General features: G+C 39.5%; 2 protein-coding genes across 2 annotated transcripts in view; one reads left to right on the forward strand and one right to left on the reverse strand.

Annotated features, from left to right (window-relative positions):
* Positions 1-20: 20 nt before the first annotated feature.
* On the reverse strand, positions 21-9,628 carry LOC145771758 (uncharacterized). The gene is made up of 6 exons (XM_082583492.1): positions 9,463-9,628; positions 5,318-5,404; positions 4,678-4,792; positions 4,143-4,445; positions 3,628-3,909; positions 21-291 (listed from the first exon to the last, which is right to left on the reverse strand). Exons 1-6 carry the CDS (start codon positions 9,538-9,540, stop codon positions 200-202), a joined length of 957 nt encoding a protein of 318 aa, XP_082439618.1. The 5' UTR covers positions 9,541-9,628; the 3' UTR covers positions 21-199.
* Positions 9,629-9,769: 141 nt separating this feature from the next.
* The window catches only part of LOC145771985 (uncharacterized), a 53,203-nt gene continuing 36,573 nt past the window's right edge, over positions 9,770-26,399 (forward strand). Inside the window, exons 1-3 of the mRNA XM_082583778.1 lie at positions 9,770-10,048; positions 11,892-11,994; positions 16,902-17,029. Coding sequence (XP_082439904.1) covers positions 9,843-10,048; positions 11,892-11,994; positions 16,902-17,029 — 437 coding nt within the window. The 5' untranslated portion in view covers positions 9,770-9,842. The remainder of the gene's footprint in view (positions 10,049-11,891; positions 11,995-16,901; positions 17,030-26,399) is intronic.

Consider the following 26,399-nt stretch of genomic DNA (forward strand, 5'->3'; position numbering starts at 1 on the left):
TATCAAATAAAATCGCTGTGTTTATCGTATGCAAAAAGTTTATTCAGCAATCAACAAAGTACATCATAAAAGAAACGAAAGTCCACCCTCACCCACGTTTGAAAATTACGATATTTTTGACGTCGAGATGACATGAAAATGACGTAATTTATCAACGGGACATCGATATGTACAAGAAGCAAAAGAAACAATCTAGCTTTCATTCCGTCGGGATGCCGTTCAGCCTCAGGAGGGGAGTTTTAATGTCATATTCACTGTCCCACTCTAACGAGCAACAAGAAGTCTCGTCATCTGCAAAAATTTAAACTTCCGTTAGATGTCGCGCGGCATAACCTGACCAACATCACTACCCGCCATTACCGACAAAACGTGTTTAGCTTCCCACTCCCCCTTAGAAAATTGTTGCAGAAGCGTTGATCAAGAAGATTAGAAAATTTCAATACACCGTTCTTACCACCACATTCAGGCTACTTTGCATGAAAGTGGTCAATCCCACTTATTTATACAGTAGTTTTAATTTCTAAGCAATTACAGTCAGATGGAATAGGCAGTTTGGCAAGAGAGTCGCCCAGACAGGTTTTGATCAATAAAACTCGAAAAAATGTGGATACTGATTTTTGTCAACCTTGTGATTGGTTGAAACACTTCAATCAGGGCTATCATTATATTTTGTTTACATTTTCCACCCACCGACATCTTTGCGTTTGTGGCTGTTTCTGACTAGCAGACTAAATTGAAATGACAATGCCGTTTGGGGATCTTATATGTGCTAGTCCAAAAAATATATTTTTATAGCAATGTTTTAGTGTAGGCCTGCAACGAATCAATGATTTTTCTAACTGGTTCAATGGAAAGTCTCCTTGCCAATCAGCAATAGGCTTATTCTCTACTTTAGCATTGCATTTTGATGACGCTTTCCTCAAAATGACGGAATGATAAATCAGTTGCTAAAATGTTTAGTTGTTGAATGCATTACGCTCAATAAACTTAGGCGCTTTAGAATGAAAGATTTAGTGTCGCTGGCAGGAGTGTTTAATTTGTTCTACAACGGACTTTTAGTTAGTTTTTAGACGAAATACATTTGAAGTTGTTGATAAAAATTAATCCCTACAAGCAGTGTAAACAAATGATGTTTTCCTGAAAACAGTTTTACAATCTAAAAGGGATTTAATTGGTACTAGTGGCGGAATCAGGCTTCCACAGGAGCCTATATCTTGGAAATCTCTTGAAGTCCAAGGTTTTCTACACAGAAAAACCAACAAAAATCAGACCTGTTTGAAAATAAGAGCAAAAGTTGTAACCAGGGCCGTGTTAATCGCCCCCCGTGCTCTCCGAAAGAGGAGGCCCACGGCTGTTTTGGAGCCACTCTTTTTAGTTTGCATAATGTTTTTTGACCAATTAAAATAGAAAGAAAAACTGCTACAGAAACTTGATATAATCAATAGGTTAAATCAGTGCTTTTCAATCCCTGGGATGGTACGCACTTGTGCGGATGAAAAAAATTGTAATGCGGATGGCAAACGTGGTGCGGATTACGCGGATGAAAATAGCCCATTGTTTGTACTTTTCGTTATGTGCAATAATTTGAATAAGCCGTATAGTAATTAGTAATAGCCTCGTGTCTTTGATTCCCTCATGCTAATTCAGTCTTTTCTTGTGGTTGGCCGTTACAAGATTGCCAGTTCCGCGGTTTTCCTTGGAAATTGTACTAATTTTGATTTGAAATCAAAGTAAAAATTCAGCAGTCGTCGGTTGCGGGTTTTTGGGCTAGGTTTACGTTTTGGTTGCGGTTTTATAGTTTATAATTTAAAAGTGTGCTGTGCTACTTGTTGAAGTTAACACGAACACGTTTGCGCGTTTTGGTCCAAGTGATTAAGGATACTTTTAATCAAATAGGCAGCTTGCCCAATGACGTCAAATTGAATTCGGTTCATGTGTGTATGTTGTCATGCCATCACCTTGGTGGTCTGCCTCCTTTTCTTTTTCCGTTAATTTTACCTGTCATGCAGATTTTGCTGACTCCGTAGGCTGTTTTTGATCCATACCCTTCCATTGTTATACCACAAATAAGGAAAATAAATAGCTGCAAACTAACTAGTTTTTCATTTGTGCCGATGAAAATTTTGCGAAATGAAAAAGTGCGTGCCGCTGTTTTAAAGGTTGAAAAGCACTGGGTTAAATCATGCAAGGCCGCATTTACTGCTTCTCATACCCCCGGTTAGGGCCACATGTATTAGCCTACAGTTTTATTTATTTTACATATTTATATTTTATTCACATATTTAGTTCGTGCAGCTTTATTGGCTTGTAATTTCAGACGTACGATAACATTTAATACAATTTTTTTTTTTGTAAAATTTTCTCACTTGCTTTGCTCGCTCAACTGAATTTTATGCACCGAAACAGCGATGTTGGGCAATGGCATGCATAGTTTCCTAAGTGGATTAAGGAAGTAAAAAGTTTTCTGCGTAGGCCTACCACAAAAAACCTAATAAAATAATGTAACATTGCGAAGTAAACATTGCTGACTGAAGTAGTTCTGTTAATTTACAATTAAATTGATAAATTTTAGCGTTAATGGAGATGGGCTATAAAGTGAAACGAGCGACGAAAATATAGATGAAGCGGAGGTCAGGACACCTCAGATTTTCAAAATTTTAGCCTGCTGCTGAAAGGCTACATCATAGCCTATAAGGTTATAGGCTACAATTTTGCATGAAATAAAATATCGAAATCTTTCTGAAGTCGTGAATATATATATATATTTTTGAAACGGCAAGCTAATTTAAATTTGAAATCAAACCTTTTACCCAAATCTAATTTTAATTTTATGAATTTAGTGACAGTACATAGCCTACAAAGCGACCTATGGTTAGTAGGCTACATGCAAATGGACCATGGTACATCTTGATAACAAACAACATTATTGGGCCAAAATGCCTAAAAAGGGACCAAAACAATACATTTGTCAAAATTTTCTGTGGGGCCAGCCCATACACCCTCCTTTCCACCTTTACTTTTTGGACATTAAGTTTTGCATTGTTCATTTATCTCATCATGTTTGCTTTGTTAAAACTTTGATCATTTCTCAACTTTTTTCCAGATTTGTTACTGCATTGTCGGCATAATTAGCCTACTAGCCTATTCTTTTTTAGAAAGTCTTTTGAGTTATTTAGTTTTTGCTGAAATGATGAATGGGAATCTTTTCCCTAAAGTGAAAGAGCTTTCGGCCATAATCTAACAACTTTTTGCCTATTTTTAAGAGCCATCACAAAAAGGGGCTCACCAGTGGATTTCGGGGGGGGGGGGGGCTAAGATGGTGCTTACACGGCCTTGGTCAACTATGGAAGGCAAAGTCAATGGATCTTTAGGTTACCAACTGGCCACAACAGAAACTAGAATTTATTTCCATTCCAAGGAGAAAACCTAAGCAAATTGCAGGCTAGAGAAAACACCAATAAAGTAAGCGCCTAAAAGTGGATTTACTAGTGCGTTGTGTCAAAAATAAAATAGCCTGCTCATCTGGAAAGCATAAAGATCTCTTACACAATTTCCTATTTCTTACAAAAATCCATCAACTGAATAACAACTTTATTCACAACATTAAAACAAATGCATCCGACTCACCACATGATTCATTTGTGGTTGTGATGGTCAGTTCAGTCACTGTCATTTCCGATGACTGCTCAGTCGGGCCACAGGATGTTGTCTTCTCCTTCAAGCTGTCGGCATCTTCGTCTTTCACAGAGGGTACCCCACCATCTCCAATTTCGTGCAGTTCTTGAGGTGACAATTTGTCTTTGTCAACTTCAACCGCAGTTATAATATCGCCCAATAATGCTTCAATGTATTGGAATACGTTCGGATCTGCTTCACTCAAATCAGATTCGCCACCGCTGACTGATCCATCTAATAAGAGAGATATTTTAGAGTTTTAGACTACCGGGTACGTCATTAACTTTGAAATTAATTCATTAAAATATAATTTATTGGTAGCCTATACACTTTGCTTGAGATCCCTTGTGCTGGAGATAGTTAAGCATCCAATTGTAACATGAACCGCCAGCGATAGATTTGCAATGGTGGTTGGCACTAAAAGTTGTGGGTGAACTGCCAACTCTCGGTTTTAAATGGGATCTTACCTGAGGCAGTATAAGGTTCGAATAATATTGTTGACGATTCCAAAGCTCTTCTGACAGTGAGTGTTGCCAGGAAGTAGGAAAGGGCGGACCGGACAACTTTCGTTACCAGATCAGTAGCTAAAGTGTCAATTTCTTCTTCTCCCAGAATCTCAATCCGCTTGATCGGAGTTTTTGGATATGCTTTGGTTTCAACATCTTCTTTCTCCGCATCACTGGATCCAAATCGAACAGCTTTGGTTTCGGGCTTGGTGTTTCCAATCAACGATTCTAACTCCACGTCTAAGTTTTCCGGAGAAACCAGAACTAGAAAACAATAATATAAACGCAATTTGCAACAAACAAAGCATTTTGTTCTTGATTGTGGCCTTTTAAGTCACATAATAATAAATTGTGACAATTGAAGAAGAGACTCGACCAAAGCCGAAGCTTACTACCTAGCTAGTAGCCTAGATCTTCTTTTTTTTTCAAAATTAGGCACGAAGGCCGAAATTACAGTAGGTCAGAAAAATATATCTGTAGTCAGCATTGAACTAACCTTCTACTTCTATCGTCTTTATTTCAATCACTGGGTCTGATTCTATTTCTTTCGTCTCAATAATCGCAGCAGCTGGTCCCTCTAGAGGGCATTCCGTTGAAAGAAAATCGGTAATCTTGCGATTCAAAGAACATTCGTTGTTGCAAACTGACGCATTAGAAGTTTTTGAAGCATCTGTAGGCTTAGCTTATAGACCTAGGTAACGTAATAAGTCAAAACTTAGGCTATAGTGCTTTGATTTGTTAACCTTGGCTTAAACTACGCAAGCAGCCTTGTCAGTTAGTATGTGCCTGTTTATAAGAGGATGTTAATATTTTTAGTCGAGGTGAACTTTGTGGGCTACGTACAATTTTTCTTAGATACAAATTAAAAAAATTTGTCGACTTATTCATATCGAATGCTTTCGCTGTATGGGCCACCACTCAATTTTCCAGATTTAAAAGTCCTTCTTCAATCGGAGTTAGTTTGTGAAACGTTTTGATTCACTTTAGCCTTTTGCAGCAACGTTTAGGGTTGCAACACTGACAGGCACAGATGATAAAATACGTACAGAAATGCAACGGATAAATTCTCATAACAGTCGTGCAAGTCATTCCTGAAAAAGGATTCTATAGGCTACATTTTTTGGAACACTTCATACCTCTAATTTATGCGGAGACATGTCATTCTCTTTTTGCAGCGATGGCACGGATACGGCAGGAGATAACATTAAATTGTCTTCTTTGTCCTGAAAATGCACATTTTGATGCTGGTTAACGATGCAAGTCAACCTAGTTTATATTCAAAACTGACTTGAACTATGAATGTTATTATCATACTTTAAAAAAAATAATTAAATAAAGCTACACTGCATCTTTCAAGCATAATGTAAAGTAAATGACAACGTAAAGCTGCGAAGGGATAATGACGTTCTTCGAGTCAAGCAGCCACTCTTGAACGGCTGAGCTAAAACATCTCCCTTCTTCACAATGATTAATTTCTTCTTTAAAACTTGTGGACTAGTGCTCAGCTTTATAGAGCTTTAGAAGCAAAACTATTTCATTGTGTTGTCATGTAAAATTTAATCGTATGATTTCGTGTTAAGGAAAAGCAATTTCGTGTCATAGTAAAATGTGTATTTGAAGCAAAACAATTTCGCGATCATCATTCAAGTATTACGAGTGTTGGCTTACTGAAATAACTTTTCGCTTTGATCCGATGCAAAATGCTTTATTAATTTCCTTTCTCATTGTTTCATGAGCCATTTCGTTTCTACCGAAAATTCACATTTTGAACAGCCGTATAAAGTTGTAGCTCGCCAAAGTTATAAAACGAAAAGCAGGTTATTCGTTTTCACCAATACCTGATGTTACAAAATAAAAAGGCGCTGTTAAGCATCCTTTAATGTAAATGTGATCCTCATCTTAAACTTGCAAAGGACGTCAATCAAGACATAAATCGTAAAAAGTTCAGAAAAATCAGTTCAATTTGGCTTTAACATTTTTTTGCTTTCCTTATGGAATCAAATATCAATATTCTGTCCGAAATCGATTCATGGAGTATCAAGCTAAACCTTGTAGCTAACTGCTCTAGGCTGATGCTGAGCTGCGTCGGAGTCTGCCTCGCTTTCTGACCTAGTCTTATTCTGAAACGATCCCTGTTCCATATCTAGAAAGCTAAAACCTCAATTGCTAAGGTAACAGGGATCAGTTGTCAGTAGATGCTACAGAAAATATATTTCGCACTTATTCAGTGCATCTTCAGAGAACTGAAGATGCACTGAATAAGTGCGAAATATATTTTCTGTAGCATCTACTGACAACTGATCCCTGTTACCTTAGCAATTGAGGTTTTAGCTTTCTAAACCTTGTAGGTTACGAACTTACGATCACTCATGAACCGCTTTACATCAATGCGACAACCTAGGCTACAGAAGAGGAGAATGTAAGCTACTGTGTTGAATATCTCCTTCTTGTTTGAATGTACGGAAATAGACAAGTTTATTTTTATCAAGAATGAAAAGTACCAAGCATTACTATATACTGTACAATGTGTACATACACGCAGTTAATGCGTTGAGAGGATAATTTAGGCCAGGTAGGCTTACCAATGAAACTATCAGTCCCCAAATTTAGACACTTCTAAGAAAAACACACCATACCCAACGAATAGACTACTAGGTGGTTTCTTCAAGAAGCTTCCAGGCCCCTTGGAATGGTTGCGTACCCCTAAATCTCAGGTCCGTGTCCAAAAGTACCCTCTGCCCCCCCCCCCCCCCCCTGTCAATGCTACTGCACGCAGTTTTGTGGTTGTTTTAAATGGTGACGTTTCAGTTAATAGATTGTATAGGTTTAATACATAAAGTCCCAAGTTGGGAACGCCGGGAACGCCAGCAGGGATGGCGAACCACTAATCCGCAGGCAGGGCTGTTGTAAGGGTATTTTGCGCCCTATGATACCGGTACCAATGAGATGCTTGTGCCCCAAATCAAGGCACTTGGAAGAAAAAACGCACTATATCTAAAGTTCAGTTCAGTTTATTTTAAAGAAGAGGAAGTCTAGGGTTAGTGTTTCCTGAAAATAACATTAAAATGAAAACGGACATGAATGGTTGTAAACTGTAACTTTCCTGTTGTTGAAACCCCTGCTGAAAATATTATCTTTACAAAGTGGAGCTCTCTGTCAAATTCATTGAAACCATGAAAAGATTCGCGGTAGGTTATTAACGTTGTTTGGTTTTTCAAATTCGTGCGAATCCTTGTTTTTGCACATAAATTTTACACATCAAGCACACGTCATCGTCTCAGCTCAGATGAGTGCTGTATGTGTGAGGATGAAAGCTATGTAGGCACATCACCAGTGAAAGATGATAGCCTACCAGTGGTTCCCAACCTTTTTGACCATGCGGCACCCTATCAAAGAGATAAATAGTTTGCGGCACCCTGGAAAAACTGGATCAATTTTATGAAATTTCTGTATTTCAAATAACTGTATGAAATAACACAAAATGAGTTGTACAGTGTATCGCGCGTAAATAAATATATTTATTTAAAAGTTAGTGTGAAATTTGGGCTTGACTTCTTGCACAAAGTCCCTTAAATCTGGAGGCACATTCGATAAAGTCACCCGCATTTCTTCCTCGACTATAAGCAGTCGTTCTCGTTTTTTAGTTTTTAGCGCGTGACTTCTGGAACGAAGAAACTTCAAGATCAAGCTGCGCTGGTTCGACTCTCGGGGTGTGCGCTTGAGCAACGCACGTTAAGGATTGCTCTCCATTCAGCGGCATTTAATGGATGGAATAATTCCCCATAGGCAACAACACTTCAACAATCGGAAACTTCACTCTGTCAATCTCGGTGACCGGGCCTGCGTCAGTGATTCAAAGCCTCTACAAGTATGCGAAACTGCCAGGATTAAGCTCTGCAAGAAGTTTTCCCAGTCCGAGGATAAAGATTCAATCAATGTTCGTCCAAAAAATCCATTCTCACATAGGTATGACGTGAAAAACTGCAGCAAAAGCACAAAAGCTTTCTTTCAAACGCAAGGATATTCATTTTGACTTTTTATCCATAACTCGAGAGAGGCATCTGCTTGTGCATAAGCTTAAAATTTCCATCGTTACGAATGTCAATTAATTCTTCTTCTTCTTAAGATTTAAAACAATATGAGAGTACGCTGAGTACAGCAAAAATGCTTTCTCACCCATGCGTAATTTTCCGTGGACATGCTGGAAAAATACTACTCGATTTTTTTTCTTCTAATGAATTCAGTTGCTGAGTTACTTATTAGTGAGACAACTTCTTTGTTTGTTCTTCATTTCCGAGAAGTGTGAAAGCATGTCAAAGTTTCTATTCTACACTTTTAAGGACCACATTTGCAGTTTTTCTGTCAGTGCTTTCGTTTTATTGGTTAAGTTAGGCTATAAGTTAAGAGAGTTTTATTTTTGCCCTGCATTTTAGCATTTACGTTATTTAAACGGTTGAAGATATCTACTAAATAGCCTATACTAATTTGGAGACCCAATTGTAATTGCAAAGCAATTCACAAAATATATTCATACCTACCTATGTACCTATTCATACCTATGTATAAAGAACAAATTAATAATTATAAAAACTTATTTTTTTCTCGATTAGCTATGTATCGTGCTTGTATGCGCAGGTATCCCTAATGCAAAAGTTTCCTATTTTATAATGGTTTGCAAACAATTGTGCAATTTTATAATCGTGCTGGGTCACACAATCCGATAATCCATCACTGCAATTTGACTTTGTGCGCCGTGAAACGCAAAATACAATCATGAAACCTGGCAATAATGATGCGTTTCAAATGTTTTTATGGAAAGAACAGCAACGAATCAAAATCTCTTTCACGTTGTTTTTCCTGGACGAGAAAAGAAAGGTTTACCGCGGATTTGAGGTAAAATAAATAAATAAATTCTACACTTAATGAGTTAAAGTTAAAATAAAGAATGGGCCGCAGTATTGCAATATCTCGCGGCACCCTTGAGCATTGCAATTGGCACCCCAGGGTGCCGCGGCACCCCGGTTGGGAACCACTGGCCTAAGCCATAAGACTTGCAGAAACGATCCACCAGCATTCAGCAAGTTTCGCATTCTCATTAACTTGCAATTAGGCTAAATGCATGAAGTACCGTACTATTGCTTTTTTAACATTCAAGATCTCTTTTGTGACCCATGCGATGAAAAGTATTTTCCACTCCTGCACAACAGCATGGCCTATGTTTATGTTAAAGTGGGCCTCATGATTAAGCATACCACGATATAAATTGCTTTCCGTAGCCTACCTTGTGAGACATTTTTCGCTTTCTTCCACAGAACCCTGTGATACAGTCGAAAGCTGAAGGTTTCTTCACTTTTGGCATTTTGACTGAAAATTGCTTGTTTTCAACGACACATAAAAACTTCACTTCAAAAAATATTCAGAATTTTATGCGCTTTAGCTTGACTATGCGAAAGACGTACGGATACAGCTTATTTAGGGTGTTACTAAGCGACGACATTCATATTGTTACGACATAGATAACAAGTGAATGATTACCAAATGTTTTTGTGGAAGAGTGATTATAAACATAAGATTGTCTAGTGCTCTTTGTGAGATAGGATTTTGAAAACGACTTTTTAACAACTAAACCTTATTGCAAAATTTACTTTTAGAAAAATTTTTATGGTAGCCACAATGAATTTTGCATCAAAAAGAGAAAAAAATAAATCCGGAGCAGGGGCTGAGCTGAAAAAACAAACTACTGATACAGCCATTGCTGAAGCTTTTGATATCACTTCTTCGTCGTCAGGTTCATCATTTGAAGAAGTGGGCCCTCGCAACAATTCTTTCGAAAAAGTTAATTCATGGTTGGATCGTGGTCATAGCAGGTATGGCATGTAGTTTATAGAGTAATTTCATTTAGGAGTTACGGTATTCTTCAAGTTTCTTTCAGCACAATCAATAAGTAGCCTACTTTTATATTGCCTTTTTTAGTTGAAATACAAACGAATGTATTTTCACACGAGTCAGTTCAACCATAAACAGATAAAAATCGATTTCGATCAGCTAATTGCTAGCATCTTCAGTTAAGTTAAGCTTAAATAGAATTATTCTATTTGAATAAACAGCATCAGATTTTAGGTATTGAAGCAGTTTAACATAGCCTGACTTAATACGAGAATGATTTGTTCTTGGTGAGAAACATCTGAAGTAGCATCTACATTCTACAATGATCGAAAAATACTTGAAACTACCCATTTAATTTAAAAAAAATTAATTTTGAAGTTGATACATTTTTATTTTAGTAACAAAAATGGGCCCCACGCCCCCACCCAAAAGTAAAAAATCGAAAAGCTACTCGTTTTTTCTTTGCAACGTTATGCTCTGTTTTTTTTTCTTCTCTCAATTGCTCTAAAATTTATGATCTAAGTTTGTGTCGGATAGTTTCCCGACTTCCCTCCTCTTGAAGCTCCTGCGCACAGTTACAATCTGAATTGGTTTTGGAGAACACATGCATGTACGTCTACGCTAGTTGTTTTGTTTTACCTTACCACACTATAATATGTGCTAAAACCTTTTTCCACGATTCGGTCATCTAACGTAGAGGAATTTTACAGGGTCAACACTTTGAATCCAACTATGTGGTGCATGAGCAAAAAGATAGTTTTTAGGGTAAATTTGTGTCTCTGAGTTTGAAAATGAGGTCCGTTTTTCAGTATCAAATCTGGTTTTGTCACTGCAGGCTGCAGCCATCACACGTTAACATATGATGGCTGCAGCCTGCAGTAACAAAACCAGATTTGATAATGAAAACAAACTTCATTTTCGGATTCCTCACACTCGAAAACTCTCAAAGCCCTTTTTATCTTTGTTGCACCAAAAATGTGTTGACCAGTGTAGTCGTCCGGTCCCGAGATGGGCTTAGCAGAGGCGGATCTACCGGGTGGGCCTGATTGGTACAGGCCCACCCGGATTGACAGTGGGCCCACCCAAAATCAGATTCATGAAAAAAAAACATATTATTATAATGTTTAACACTAAAACAACCAAGTGACACTGAATTGTCTATGGCATCACTATTTCACAGAATTTGTAAGAGATATTCGGTAACACTAAGTTTTGTATGCTGGCCCGCCGTGGCATTATTGGTGAAGGCCCACCAAAATATTTACTAGGCCCACCTATAAATTACGTTCTGAATCCGCCACTGGGGCTTAGTAAGTGGGAACTTCTGTATTTAGGCTGTTTTCCGTGTTTTTAAAATGCACTTTTGTATTTGTAGCAGTCTATGTGTTGTTGCATTGATTCTAAAAGTTAACGTTAGCTGCAAGTTCGTTTTTAAGACAGCAGAAACTTGCTTTACATTACGCAGAGTTGCGAAATCGAAATAGTTTAGCCTATTGCCAAAATAATTCAGGTCGTTTTGATTGGCCTGTTAGTCGAAAAACATTGGAGTCTCTTTATGATAGCCTACATACAAAGTTTTCTAAATTACAGCTTGACACTGAGATTTTAATAGGTGGCGAGCCTGCAATAGGCCTATGTAGGCTATTTTTTAGAAACGCTTCGTAGTTTTCTATCATATTTTTTTTTGAGGACTTTCATGCGTTTTTTGCGTTTTTCTACTACATATATTTTTGCATAGTTTCACTTTTAGGTGTGTCTTTTTACTTTATCGTTTGTTTAATGTATGTTGTTCAAACATCTTTTAACATATCACCTTGATTGCAGAAATGCGCACAAGATTGGTGATTCAGGAAATAACTTTCCAGCCAAAGGCGTAGGATCCAATCAGTCATTTCTTGATTATCCTCCTTTATCAAATAAAGTCCAGGTAAAATCAGTACAATGCTTTATCCTTATTGTTTTAGCTGATCTATCGCTTGTTTTGAATTATGAAAAATACCCCCCATCACCACAACCACCATCGCGGCCCGGCAAACTTTGAGATTATAAGATTACAAACATTCTACCGGATATCGTTATATGATCATAAATTATAGGTTACTTTCTGCAGCCTATTGAAAAGTATTAAGAACTGGCGGTGATAGACACGTGTTTGGCCTATGACGCCGGGCTCATCAATATCGCACTACTAATTCATGCAACAGAATCGCGAATGCTGCGTTTTCTTCTTTACCAGTCAGTTGCCTGTTTCAACCGAGCCGTAATGCATGAAAAAGGTTCAACTAAGTTGTCGACATCATTATCCTGAATTCATTTCCTAAATTATGGATGCTAGGCAGAAACAACATCAATAGGAATCATTTCATATGAGTTTTGATGTGACCTGGGGCCTGGGCGTATCTATCGAACTCACATGTAGACTAGAGATATAAGAGCAAGAGGCGGGCATTTTATTCATGAAAACTGTTGTTGCAGGTTTAGTCAGGTTCGTTATGTAATTTCGTTCAAATTTTTTGGAGATTAGCAAACCTATACATTTTCGGAAAGCTTAGACCATGAGGAATCCGAAAAACGTTGATTACATTTGCAGAGATGTCCCCATGGCCGCCATTTTGAATTTTCAAAATGGCCGCCGCAGAATATATATTTTGATATATCTCGGCTCCTAATAAACTTAGAAACTTTATCAAACATGCTAATTCTATATTTTAAGGTTCAAGAAATCCATTAGAAGCATACCTAGATACCAAGCGTTAAGTGCTTTGCAATTATCCGCCATATTGGTTTTCAAAATGGCCGCAGAAATTATATTTTGTTACATTACTACTTATATACAGTGTTACGTCGTGTCTGTCCGTAATTAAGTATAAAAAATGAAAATTATGAAATGAAAAAGTATTTATTCGATTTTTTGTCCGCGTACTGGAAAGGCACCACACAATGGAACAATCACTGTAGTGTATCAGAAAGCAAATGTTCCAGGAGAACTAGTCGCACCAAAGCTCAAACTTACTGCAGGTAAGAAGTTATCAATCCTTCCATATCATGTGCACATTAAGCCATGTGCCAAGCCAAAACCAGAACTTGACAACAGAGCACGGAGGTTTGAGGCCAACACAACAGGCGTTGCTCAGTCAAATGAACTGACCCAGTTAGGGTGGGTCACAGCATGTACTTTGTCCAGAGCAAGAGAAAATGATAAACAGAGCAAGATCCCCGAATGGGCAGGATACAAGTCACTCATCTCATCTTGCCAACCACTCACTCACGTTGGTGCACTGCCCCTGCTACCTGAAGTTGCAACGAGTGGCCTACTATGCTGACTGTGATTCTACAAGTAGGCTATCCCAGCAGAAGTCGTTGGTCAGGGGTACTCAACTGTGATAACCTTCGACATGGCCCTCTACGAAAAGGCAGTATAGTTGCTAGACGCAAGGGTCGACCTGAAAAGAGAAATTGTTTCCAGACTGGGTGAGCTGCATGCTGTGATGGCTGCACTAAGAGCTCTCGGAACTTCCAGAGAGAACTCTGGGGTTGATGATGCCTGGATCGAAGCCGATGTGTATAGATCTGCGATCACAAGACAAATTCTCAAGTGTGCGCACTACAAGAGAACTCTTCGTGCACACATCCACACTTAAATAGCTTTGTAAAACTGGCCTTGGATCAGTTTTTCACAGAGAAGCCACATCTGAAGATTATCTGCTCAAAATCAGCAGATAACGTCCAGAAGACATGTACATCGTTATCTGATAACAGAAACATTACTCTTGAATCCATCTCGACTGCTCATGACCATCTGGAACGAATCCGCATAGATGAAGATGTGATGCAGCAATCGAAAGCATGGGAAACGGAAAAGTCCTCTAATGCGATGTTCAAGTCAATGATGAACTATGTTCACTGTGAGGAAACAATCTTATTATTTGTCGAGCGTCCCGGAATGCAGATCTCAATCTCCATTTGCAAGTTGGTGAGGAACTGAATAAGCCCTAGATCGGATAAAGTACAAGCGCCTTTGGCCACGGTATATTGCAGATATGCATGACCTGAAAATCAACCACCCAGAGACTTGGTGTGAACTTCAAGAAGGCAATGTGTCTGTTACCAAGGGTGAGATTACATTTGTGTCCATTGGTGCAGATCGTGCATGAGAGCAGTTCAACAAGATGATGAAAGTCCGCTCTGGACTAATTGGCATTCTAACAACACGAATTAGGGACAGTAGAATATCGGAAAGCACAACTACATCCGCTTTTGGCTTATCCGCAACACTAGAAGGGTTACGATTTTTTCTGATTTACAAAATAATGTACATTTTATAGGTTATATAAGAAAAATGAAGTTGGTTTTAAAGTAATTTAAGGTTTTTAGTTGAAAACAAGCGAGCAACAAAGCGTGAAAAAAATGTCAAATTGGCAATTGACCCTTCTAATGTTGGCGGAACAACGGAGTTGCGCGTCCCGTAATCTACCGTCCCTAAACACGAATGCCCGGCAACGTTTTTCTGGCTGCACCAAAGATGTCGCGCCTCTGAGAAAAGTTCAAAGAGCAGTTTAGAGACACTTTTTCCAAAAAAAAGTCACCCTGAAGTACAACCAGCCATTGTCAGGAAGGAGCATGAAGCTGTTGACAAGCTGAGTCACGGAAATCCATTCGCAGTTGAAGGTGATGAGTTGTATAACTTCATCACACACGCATGTGTTCCACAAGAAAATGTCAAACAGATCCTGACCGTCGATGAGCAGGGACAACAGCTCTACAAAGAGTATGCTGCAGAACGCATTAATGGCGATGTCAGCTTATGGGCACCAGTTAAGAAGCAGAACAACCCTATGTACATGTCAAAAAGCAAGTAGGAAACAGTCAAGGTTCGTGACCAGTCGGTCGATCTGAAAGAAGCAAAAGATCCCTACGGGCGCTTCATGGTCCTATCCAGATCAAGCCGGGACATTGACCAGAAGAATGCTATCAGTAACTATGAGTTCACCCTCACACCGAGAGCACTATTCGCTCCAGATGGATCAGTTCTACCATGCACTGATAAATCAAAGCTCATCCATTGCCTGCAGCATCTGGTTGAAACTGATGGAACAGAGCATGATGCGCATGAACCAGCATCGGGTGGACAGAGAGTTGACACTGCTAATGCAGAACTGTTACCATCGGCATCGCACATGAGTCAGAAAATTGCCATTGTCAATAGCATGGTGGTCGTCCAGAAGATAACTAGAGCAAGACGACAAAAAGACAAAGATCCCGTCTAATACCAAATCATGGATAACACCAGAGCCAAGCACATATACCACTGAGTAGGTTCCTGTCCCATGACCAAACGAAAGCAGATTTGACATAGTATCTTGCTGAAGAAGTAATCGGATACAACAAGCATTCTCCAAAGCTGGTGATACTTCAGCGTCAGGCCACACCAGAAGCAATCTTCAAACATCACGTTTGAAGTGAACAATCACGAAGCTGACACCTTGATGATCTGCCTCGCAGCATCACAGCGGAGTCTTGGTGCGCAGTTAATCTTCTTCAGTCTGGACACAGGCGTTCTTGTCCTTGCTGTTGCAAACCACGACCAACTCTGCAAACACTCGTCCATTTCCATGCTATCAGGTACACTGGTGATCGCACCAATATGGAGAGCTGTAGGACAAGAGAAGGCAAAAGCATTACCCGTATTCCATACTTTCAGTGGAGCTGATAATGTTGGCAGATTCTCAGGATTGGATAAAACCAAGTGGTTCCAACAGTAGGCTACTTGAAGGCAGGAATGGAAACAATCAGTGCACTAATACACTTACCTGAGGACAGCACACTATCTCCGAATGTTAAAGAAATCCTGGCAGCTTTGTCTGCACGATATGCTGCCTGAAGGGTGTCCACATAAACAACAATCCAGAACTGAGGTGGCACCTGTTTTGCAAGAACTTGGAGGCAAATCAAAACTTTCCTCCAACAATTGGTGCATTAGAGGAGCACATTGAACGCGTGCGAGTTCAGAGTCGTGTCTGGTGCCACACTAACTGTCATGTGGCAACAGCTCCTTCATCCACTTCGGCATGGCTACCATCAGCATGGAAGTGGGATTTCACCTATCACCACAAAGATTCTACCTGCACCACAAGCCATTATTCAGCTAGACCGATGCCAATGCAAAACCAACTGCTCAACCCAGAGATGTTCGTGTCGAAGGAACAACTTGACCTGCACCGACTTGTGCCTGTGTGGGATAGACTGCGAAAATGACGTTGACTGTAATGCTGGAAATAAGACTCAGGACAGCAGCTGTTGGAAAATGTTTGTCCAAAATATGACAGTGGCGTGCAGGCTTGCTTCTAATGATTTTCTTAGTCAACATAACTTAGTACTAGCATGTTATTGTTGAATGTAGTTTATATCTCAACTAGTAATTAGTAATGTAACGAAATATAATTTCTGCGGCCATTTTGAAAACCAATATGGCGGATAATGGCAAAGTGGTTAACGCTTGGTATCTAGGTATGCTTCTAATGGATTTCTTGACCCTTAAAACATAGAATTAGCATGTTTGATAAAGTTTCTAAGTTTATTAGGAGCCGAGATATATCAAAATATATATTTTGTGGCCGCCATTTTGAAAGTTCAAAATGGCGGCCAAGCAGACATCTCTGCAAATGTAATCAACGCTTTTCGGATTCCTCATGATCTAAGCTTTCTGAAAATGTATAGGTTTGCTAATCTCCAAAAAATTTAAACGAAACTCTTTTTTTTGACATAGTGAACCTGACTAGTTAGACTAACAACCCTGTCTAATGATAGAGATTACCAGAATATTATTTTGCGCAGGCTCTTCTGTGCTTTGGAGAATATTCGCTTTTTAAAAAATGGATTGTTTTAGTTGAAGGAGATTTCATCCAATACAGGAACGTGGATTCTAAACCTAAACAAGATAAGAAAAAACAAAATCCAAGCAGGTTTGTGTTGTTTATAGGTTATTTTATAGTTCAATAAATGCTATTCGGCCATATTACTGGCACTGCTCGATATGTGTCTTTATTGTAATGAATGTTAATTGTTTTGCAATACATGCTTTCTTTACCTTAGGCTATACCCCATGATGCTGATTAATATTAAAGCTGAAATACAAAGATTATATTTTTGCAGTGATGTATTTAGCCTGTGAAGTAAGGCAATATAGTATGCATCTTTTTTTCTAATATTTAGGTTTCGTTTTTCAAAATATAGCCTACACTAGGGCTTCCCAAACTGGGGTCGCAGAAAGTGTACTGATTTTTCACAAAGTACTGTATATTAACACTTCTGTGCAAGTTGTTAACTTTGAGAGTCGCACACTCAATACTTCTATTTTTAGAAATTTATGTGGTAAAATAAAATCAGAATTTAAAGCCTTTTTGTTGCAATGTGAAGTAAGATAGCTTTCAAAAGTTAAAGCTTTAAAAAGGCTAATAGTGTTGAAAATTGGAGTCGTGGTTGTCTAACGAAAAAAAATCAGACTGAGTCCACCATTTTCGTAATGACGTCTGGTTTTTAAAATTATGCTATTTGTCAAATTTGCTTGAAAAACTGAACGAACTTAACTTGTCTCTTCCAAGTAGAAAACATCGATGTTTTTACATTGAATTCTAAATTTGAAGTGTTCATCAAAAATAAGGACAAAAAATTTAAACATCTGCTTGAAAATGAACACCAGATTGAAAATTGTCCATTTGAAATGTTCTCATTTACTGAAGAGTTTTTGTCTAACAAAGTAACAATGACGTAAAATCAAATGTTATTAGACCTCTGGTTATTAACCATTTATTAAATCTGTTGAAACAGTTTCAGAAGTATTTTCTACCAAATTACATTGGATCCAAAACCTATTCTATTTACAACGCAAAAACAAAGTACCGAGCATCTATCTTCTGATTTGAAGTTTAAATTTTCTGGAAATTTATGAATATTGTGCAAAAAAAGTTTCACACTTTTAGGCTTTGCGTAACGAAATAGCTACCATTCTCTGATTCATCAGTAGGGCTAACCGCACTCCTGCCGTTTGTATCGACGTATTTGTGTTGAAAATTTTCAGCCGCGAAAACTGAAGCAAATGCTAAGCACTAGTTGGGAGGATCGTCTCACCAACGACTTAGGCTAATTACAATGATCTGCTAAAGGCTTTCTCAACCACGCAAACATTGATCGTGGAAACAACTTGCCATGTCAATCTGGAGGAAAAAACTGGTGAAAGCACGGAATTTTTCGAAAAAAAAAAAGCATACAAAGGCTCAGGAAAAACAAAACATTACAAAAGACGACGTTCCCCACCCACCATACAATGTGACTTCTTCCACCATAGCCTATGGCAGTGGTTCTTAACCTTTCCTAACCTGGCGAACCCTTACGCTGATCTGCAACCTTTCGTTGAACCCAAATTTTCGCTGAGTCACAAAAACAAAAATCTACCACATTTAATAGTAGGCTTACTGTACATCACTGTGTCTGTATCAATGAGACTTCTGTTGTTGTTTTTCTGCGACCAATAGTAAGCTTCGAGGCTTTGTCTCGGAAACAGCAATTCTCATGTCATTTTCGTATGCAAGCCGGTTTTGTTTTTTTGCTTTAACATCCACCAGAATAGAAAACGTATCCTCGCATAAATAAATAGTTACGAATGGCATGAGAACTTCAAGGGCAACTTTTGTAATAGGATAACTTTCTATTTGTTGGCACCAAAACGTTTGAAGATTTGTTGCGTTGAAGTTTCTTTTTAGCACCTCGCTTTCTTGAAGCTCGATAATTTGATCCAAGTATGGACTGTTTATATCTGCTGTTGCAGTATCATAAGCAAATGGTTGACGTATCCAGGCTGGATATTGCGGTTGCTCAGGAAAGTAGTTTTGAAACGAACTTCTGCAAATGCTCAATTTATACTGGCTTAAGCCTCTGAACTTCTGCAACTTTGCCATTAATTGCTGTATCGGAACTACTTACTCCCTCGTCCAAACGTGGAAAGTTAGCAAAATTGTTATTTTCCAATCGCTGCTACCACGACTGCAATTTCCTCTGAAAAGTACTCATTTGCTCTTCGGCTTCCATTACATTTTTACCACTCAAACACATTTTTACCGTCAAATACACGGTGTCCCACAAATTGTTCGTAAGCAATTGTTCGTAAAGCAATTGTTTGTAAGCAATTGTGCGTAAAACAATTGTTCGTAAAATTAATTCTTCGTAAAACAATTCTTCCAAAAGCATTTTTTCGTGCATGCAGTTAAAATTTGATGTATACGAAGAAATGCTTTACGAAGAATTGTTTTAAGGATTTCATTTTACGAAAAACAGTTTACGAACAATTGTTTTACGAACAATTGCTTACGAACAATTGCTTTACGAACAATTGCTTACGAACAATTTGCCTATAACCAAATACAAGATGTTTATCAACCATCACGTAAGACGCAATCAAGTTTCGGCTGGACACCATTTTCCAAAAATATTCGCTGATGTACTATTCAGTATAGGACGTGTGTTAATGTTTCAGAGGACGTTCGCGCCGAACCCCTGAAACAGCTTCGTCGAACCCCAGGGGTTCGACCGAACCCTGGTTAAGAACCACTGGCCTATGGGATTCCAAAGTTACATCCGATATCGCCATCCAAGGCGAAACTTGATTTGATGACAAAACGAATGTTCGGACACGAGCTGGAGCCGACAACAATTCGTACGAGACAGTGTTTCCAACGTTGATGGCAATCAAAACAAAACCAACACCATCAAAACCAAACAGCCTAAGAATCATTGAAACAGCCTTGGAACTAGCATTAACAAACATTGACCCACGGCTGGACTTGCTTTGTAGCAAACAGCAGCCGCATCCATCACCCTGAATAGGCTAAATGTGTTTGGTTTTTAGTTTTATTTCCAGTAGGCTAGGTGTAAAATGTAAAGTGGTAGGCTTGGATTATGGTTTGGTTGTTTTTAGTTTTCATTCGAATTAAACCTTTCTATAAATATCACAAATGTATATTTCGTATGGCTTATCATTTTTACCTTGAAGGGTCGCGGAAAATTTTAGGAGATTGAAAGGGGTCGCGAGCAAAAAAGTTTGGGAAGCCCTTGTTCCCGACAATTTTCACCAAAATCAAACGTCATATAAAAACCGTTCAAGTCTACTGAATATTACGTCATGGAAATTCCTAAAGCATGTGCCAAAATTGCACCATCGTTCATAAGACCTGTTTGGACCTGTTTGGGCCTGTTTAAACAGGAAATATTACATCAGCTTAAACACCTGTTGGAATGACTTCATAATTGTCTTTCATTTATTGCGTCACAGTTACTTTCTACGTGAATTTGAGATATTGATATCTATTCTGGTCATTCGTAAAATGATTGTTTGAAAGTTGGCCGCACATTTAACTGTTGGCTTAGTGCTTGCTAGCTGGACAAAAGTTCCGTCTTTTATCCAAGTAATCTGTTGTGTAGTGACAGTTTAAGTGGTGTACGCGTTGCACCCCCTCGTTTTTGGTAGCCGTGGGCTAATTTTTACAGAAATACACTGTTTGAAAAGAAGTTCAAGTGTGTGTTTCTTCGGTCATTATATGCAGACGAAAGGATCCGGGAACTTTAAGTTACAATTTTCCCACGAAGAAATTATGGTTTACCGCTGTGACCATAAAAAATAAAAGACGATTCTCTGTCTAGTGTTTGGCACAGAAGCACTTAGAAGCAAAAAATAAAAGACGAGTTCTTGTTAGCTGGTGGGCCAAGAAATTAAAGCATAAAAAAAATAAAAGACGAGTTCTTGTCAGTTGGTAGGTCAAGAAGAAATTAAAGCACAAAGAAAATAAAAGACGAAGTTGTTGGTTGGTAGGCTACAAAAGCAAAGAAATAATAAAAGAAGATCTTGTTGGTTGGTAGTCTAAAGAAGCAAAGAAAATTAAAGACATTTCTTCTCGGTAGGCAACTGAAGAACTTTAAGCTAAAAAGTAAAGACATTTCTTCTCAGTTTGGTACAGAAGAAAAAATAACTTTGACATTCATTGGCAAGAAAGAAGATTAAAGGCAATCCATCTGTGCTTGAAGATTCAAGTGGAAGAATCCAAGCAAGTTTTGTGGACGTTTGGACTTCACATACTCGTACAGCTACGGTATCGTGCATTTAAATTCTTTTTTGTATTTTTTACGGTCTTTGCAGTTAAGTTTTTTATAACTACTGTAATTTGTGTGTTTGTGTAACTTAATTTTTTAATTGTTAAATTTAGCCCTAACATTTAATATGTCTACACTCGGTGGCGACAGGGACTCGACCGCCGTCGACTCGACTGAGTTTAAGCCTGATGATGTTCTTTGCGGTCGGGCAGGCCATTCTGGGGAGGGACCCATTAACGATGAGGCTAAGTCAGTTCGAGAGGCCCGGCATCTTAGACGGGATATTTTGACTCAAATTGGGAAACTTTCTGTGGCCCTAGGTTCTTTGAGTGATAAGCAGGAACTGTTAATTTTTAGATCTAAGTTATCTACTTTAGAAGAGGAATTACGGCATTTCCATGCTCTTTTGAGTAAAATTGTTAACTCTGCAATCTTGGCAGAACTTCGTGATAGGGTAGATCCCGAATTTAACTCGTTAAAAAATAACTTCGAACAAAAAGAAAGTGAGTTGTCAGATAGGTTGGATGCTGACATACATTCTGAGGATAGCGCCTCAAATGTAAACACTAGGATGTCTGAGAGCTCGTCACGGATAGTTGCACAAATTAACCTACAGTTAAGACGAGAGGAGCTCCAGATCCAAGCTGAGGCCGAAGCAAGAGCTGCTGAGGCCATCGCAAGAGCTGAAGCCATACGAGCTGAGGCTGCCGCACGAGCAGAGGCTGCCGCAAGAGCTGAGGCCATACGAGCTGAGGCCATACGAGCTGAGGCCATACGAGCTGAGGCTGCCGCGAGAGCTGAGGCCGACGCGAGAGCTGCTGAGGCCGAAGCGAGAGCTGCTGAGGCCGCCGCGAGAGCCGAAGCTAGAGCTGCTGAGTTCGCACTCAAAGACGCTCAGTTGAGGGCCGAACAACGTAAAGAGGTAGTTTTAGCTGAATATCGTTCTGAGTTGGGCTCCCGGCGTAGCTCTAGGAAGGGCTCTTCTAGGCATTCCAGAAGTGAACATCAATCACAGTTTAATTTACCTAACCTTTTCCACACGCCTGTTCAATCCGTAAGTGGACCTGTACAATCCACATGTTTTCCAGCTGTTTCAGGAGGTCTCGGGGCCGCGGCTAAGGATCTTCCGAAGGCTGTAGAGCCAAGGTCTGCAAATTACAACCGAACTCCTCCCCCAGAGCGTACAGGTCACGGGGCCGCCATTAGCAGTAATGCTTTGCCCCCTTCACAGTTTTCAGCGCCGCTAGTTTTTGATCGCCCAGCTACACGTAATTTGGGTGGTTGTGAGAGGCGTATCGTGTCTCCTGATTTTAACGTATGTGAGGATCGTGATCGGGCTGTGCATGTGACTGAGCCCACTCAGCCCATTAAGGGATATAGCTTGTCTTCTCCCGCTAAATCGAGTTCTCAACAGCAGGATTGCTTTTTTGAATACCAAAATAGTAGGACGTTCTTCGATAAGGCGGCCTTGATTGGTTACGATGGTAATAATATGCCATTTGTCTTCTTTAAAAATCGTGTTATGGCCTTGATGGCAGCTTCGCCCTTTAAGGGAACTCGTTTGACTTTGTTGCAAGCAGCTTGTGTTAGAACAGCTGCACAAACGATTGCTAATTTGGTTTCTGACACTCCTGGCTTGTCAGAGGAAGACAGGATAGAAATGTCGTTAGCTCGCTTGTCCCAACGTTTTGGGGTTCGTGGAGGTCTTTTCGCAGAACCAGAAATTAGAAAGTATCGCTATGGTAGCAAATTGACTTCTATCTCTTCCAGTGATTTGAAAGAGTTTAAAGATGAATTGTCGCAGTGTTTGCTTTACGCGAAAGCTTATGGTCAGCGTGACAAATTGGAAGAACGTTTTGTTTTGGATTTGGCTAAGCGACTCCCGTTTGACGCTAAGCAGCGTTATCTTGACTTTTTAGGTGATCAGTATGGTGGCACTGATGAGCCTACCTTTCAGAGTTTGTTTGAATTTGTAGTACGGGAGGAAACGCGTAAGTCGACTGATTTTAGCATTATGCTAATGGGCGATTCTGGTGAGTCGCAGCATTTTAAAAAGTTTGGCAAAGGAAAATTGCCTTCATGTCCGGTTAGGCAGACGTCGGTAAAACCCCATGATAATGTGATTTCAGGGAGTTCGCAGTACTCGACTGCTGTTGGCGCACCGCGCGGCGGTGTGGCCAGACATAGTGACATACCGGCGTGTTTTTGTTGTTCGTCACGTGGTCAAGTTGAATATCATTTTTTGTCTAATTGTAAAGAATTTTTGCGCTTGACACCTAAAGATCGGAGAGATGTCATTGTGAAAGCTGGCAAATGCTTGAATTGCTTGCGCCAGCATATGGTTAGAGACTGTAATCATGCAAATAACTGTCGTAAGTGTGGACCTACCAACGATAGGAAACACTATTTTCTTCTGCATGATTTTTATGTGACGTCACGTGATTCTCTGGATTCGGTCGGTAAAGATGATGCTGGTGCCAGAGTTCCTGTGCGTAATGTTAAGATTGGAAATGTTAAAGCAGCCTTTAACCGCGTTACTGCTGCTCGTGTTTTGAATCCAATGACTGGCAAATCGAAGTTGGTGTATTGTCAGCATGATCCTGGTTCGCAGTTGACCTTTGTTTCGAGTGACTTGGTGTGCGAACTTGGTCTTAAACCGTATGATAAAGCGTCGTTTAAAATAGATACTCTGGCTGGTCAGAAACCTACTTGTGCTGACCTTGTTAAACTCAACATCCAGTCGTTAGAGACTGATGAACTGTTTTGTGATATAACCTCGGTGGTTAACCCAGCTTGGGCTGACGATGTTAAAACTTTACCTCATAAACAAGATTTAAGTGGTTTCCGTCATTTTCATGACGTGAATATGTTTCATTTGAATGATTGTAGTACTGTAGATGTACTGATTGGCAATGACAACGCTTATTTGATGTGGACAAAAGAAGAACGTGTTGGTGAAAATCGTAGTGAACCGCATGCTTTACTCACTCCTCTCGGTTGGTTGGCTTGTGGTGGTAAGTCACCCTTAGTTGAAAGCGTTGCTAAAGTGTGCAGAGTGCAGACGTCTTCAGAGTCGGATGTCATCTCTGGCTTTCAGCGTAAAATTGAGTCTCGTGATATGGAAATAGCAGACCTGAATAAAGTCATTCAGGATTTGACGTTGCAAAATGAAACCTGTGAATTGTCTCGCAATGATAATTTGGCTAGAGAACTTGTCGAACCGAATATTGAGTTGAAAGATGGTCGATTTGAGATACCTGTTCCGTTGAAGGAAGATATTGATCTACCTAACAATTTTGTGTTGGCGTCAGATAGAGCTGCTGCTTTAAGAAAGAAAGCTTTAAAACAACCTGAACTTCGTGATTTCCTTACTGACACCATGAAAGATCTTAAATCTAATGGCTATATTGAGCGCGCGGGTGAAGCAGGAAATGTCAAGGGATTTGAATGGTATTTACCATACTTTGTGACGTCACAATTAAAAAAACGCATTGTTTACGATGGCAAGTCTGAATTTCGAGGAACTTGTGTTAATGATGTAATGTTTTCGGGTCCTGACTTGTTAAACCCTCTTGTAGATGTCTTGGCAAGATTTCGGCTTGGCAGATTTGGTTTCGTGGCCGATATGACCAAGTACTTTTTTCACATTTTGGACTCTTCAATTCGTAAGCCCAATTTCATTGAATTGCTTACGTACTCCAGCAGTGCCGTTCGGATCGTGAACGAACGCCCTTTGGTACCTTTGAGTGACGATCCTAGGGATTTTACTGTCATCACCCCTGCCTCACTTTTGACCCCATACTTAGACCCATACTGTGCTGTTGGGCAACCACATGATCGTGACCAATTAAGAAGGGATTATCGGTTCAATTTGTCACTTTCTCAGCAGTTTTGGAATAAATGGATCGATTTTTACTTGCCAGGTCTTCAGGGCCGGAAAAAATGGCTAAAAATGGCCGAGAATTTGGAGCCTGGTCAACTTGTAGTGGTAGGTTCTCTCCAAGACATTGGTAAACGTGGGAAGTATCAACTTGGGAGGGTGCATGAGGTAGTTCCACAAATTAGGAAAGGGAAGCCTGTGGTTCGTAGAGCCAAAGTTGCCGTCTGCAACTATGATGAGAGTACGGGGAAAGTGAAAGTAGACTACGTGTTGAGGGATATTTCGTGCCTCGCCCCCGTAAAGAACACCTAAGTGTTAGGGTTTGAGCCTGGTTTTGTCTGCGGTGGCCGATACTTGTCTGAGCCCGGAACAGTCGGTTATTATCGCAACTATTGTATATAGCGTCATTTAGCGTGTACCTATGGTACCAATTTCATGTATCGTCGTGTTTATTCTTATTGCTGTTCATTCTTTGCATGCCCTTTGTATTTGCGTATTAACTTAAACGTGAGTGATTCAAACAATTTGTGTATCGTGTGTTTTATTCATTGGCTCACAATTGTCGTCATTTCTTTTTAGTTATGCCATGTCAGACTGTCATAACTAGGGGCCGCTATGTTCCCGACAATTTTCACCAAATCAAACGTCATATAAAAACCGTTCAAGTCTACTGAATATTACGTCATGGAAATTCCTAAAGCATGTGCCAAAATTGCACCATCGTTCATAAGACCTGTTTGGACCTGTTTGGGCCTGTTTAAACAGGAAATATTACATCAGCTTAAACACCTGTTGGAATGACTTCATAATTGTCTTTCATTTATTGCGTCACAGTTACTTTCTACGTGAATTTGAGATATTGATATCTATTCTGGTCATTCGTAAAATGATTGTTTGAAAGTTGGCCGCACATTTAACTGTTGGCTTAGTGCTTGCTAGCTGGACAAAAGTTCCGTCTTTTATCCAAGTAATCTGTTGTGTAGTGACAGTTTAAGTGGTGTACGCGTTGCACCCCCTCGTTTTTGGTAGCCGTGGGCTAATTTTTACAGAAATACACTGTTTGAAAAGAAGTTCAAGTGTGTGTTTCTTCGGTCATTATATGCAGACGAAAGGATCCGGGAACTTTAAGTTACAATTTTCCCACGAAGAAATTATGGTTTACCGCTGTGACCAGCCCTGGCCTACACGACGGCTCATTCAATCAATTGATTGGCGTAGTATGTTGTATAGTAGGTGTACAGCGCTATTGCGTACAGTAGCAACGTCAACACAACAGGGAAATGACACAGCAGCACGCAGATAATTCGCTCCTT

Source organism: Aplidium turbinatum, chromosome 6, assembly GCF_918807975.1.
Source record: "Aplidium turbinatum chromosome 6, kaAplTurb1.1, whole genome shotgun sequence".
Classification (NCBI taxonomy): domain Eukaryota; kingdom Metazoa; phylum Chordata; class Ascidiacea; order Aplousobranchia; family Polyclinidae; genus Aplidium; species Aplidium turbinatum.

Excerpts from the sequence above, each read along its gene's own strand:
- LOC145771758 (XM_082583492.1), bottom strand. The coding sequence starts at position 9,540 with ATGCCAAAAGTGAAGAAACCTTCAGCTTTCGACTGTATCACAGGGTTC. Across the intron at positions 3,910-4,142 it reads CGAACCTTATACTGCCTCAG|ATGGATCAGTCAGCGGTGGC; the intron begins GTAAGATCCCAT and ends CTCTCTTATTAG. Across the intron at positions 292-3,627 it reads AACCACAAATGAATCATGTG|ATGACGAGACTTCTTGTTGC; the intron begins GTGAGTCGGATG and ends AAATTTTTGCAG.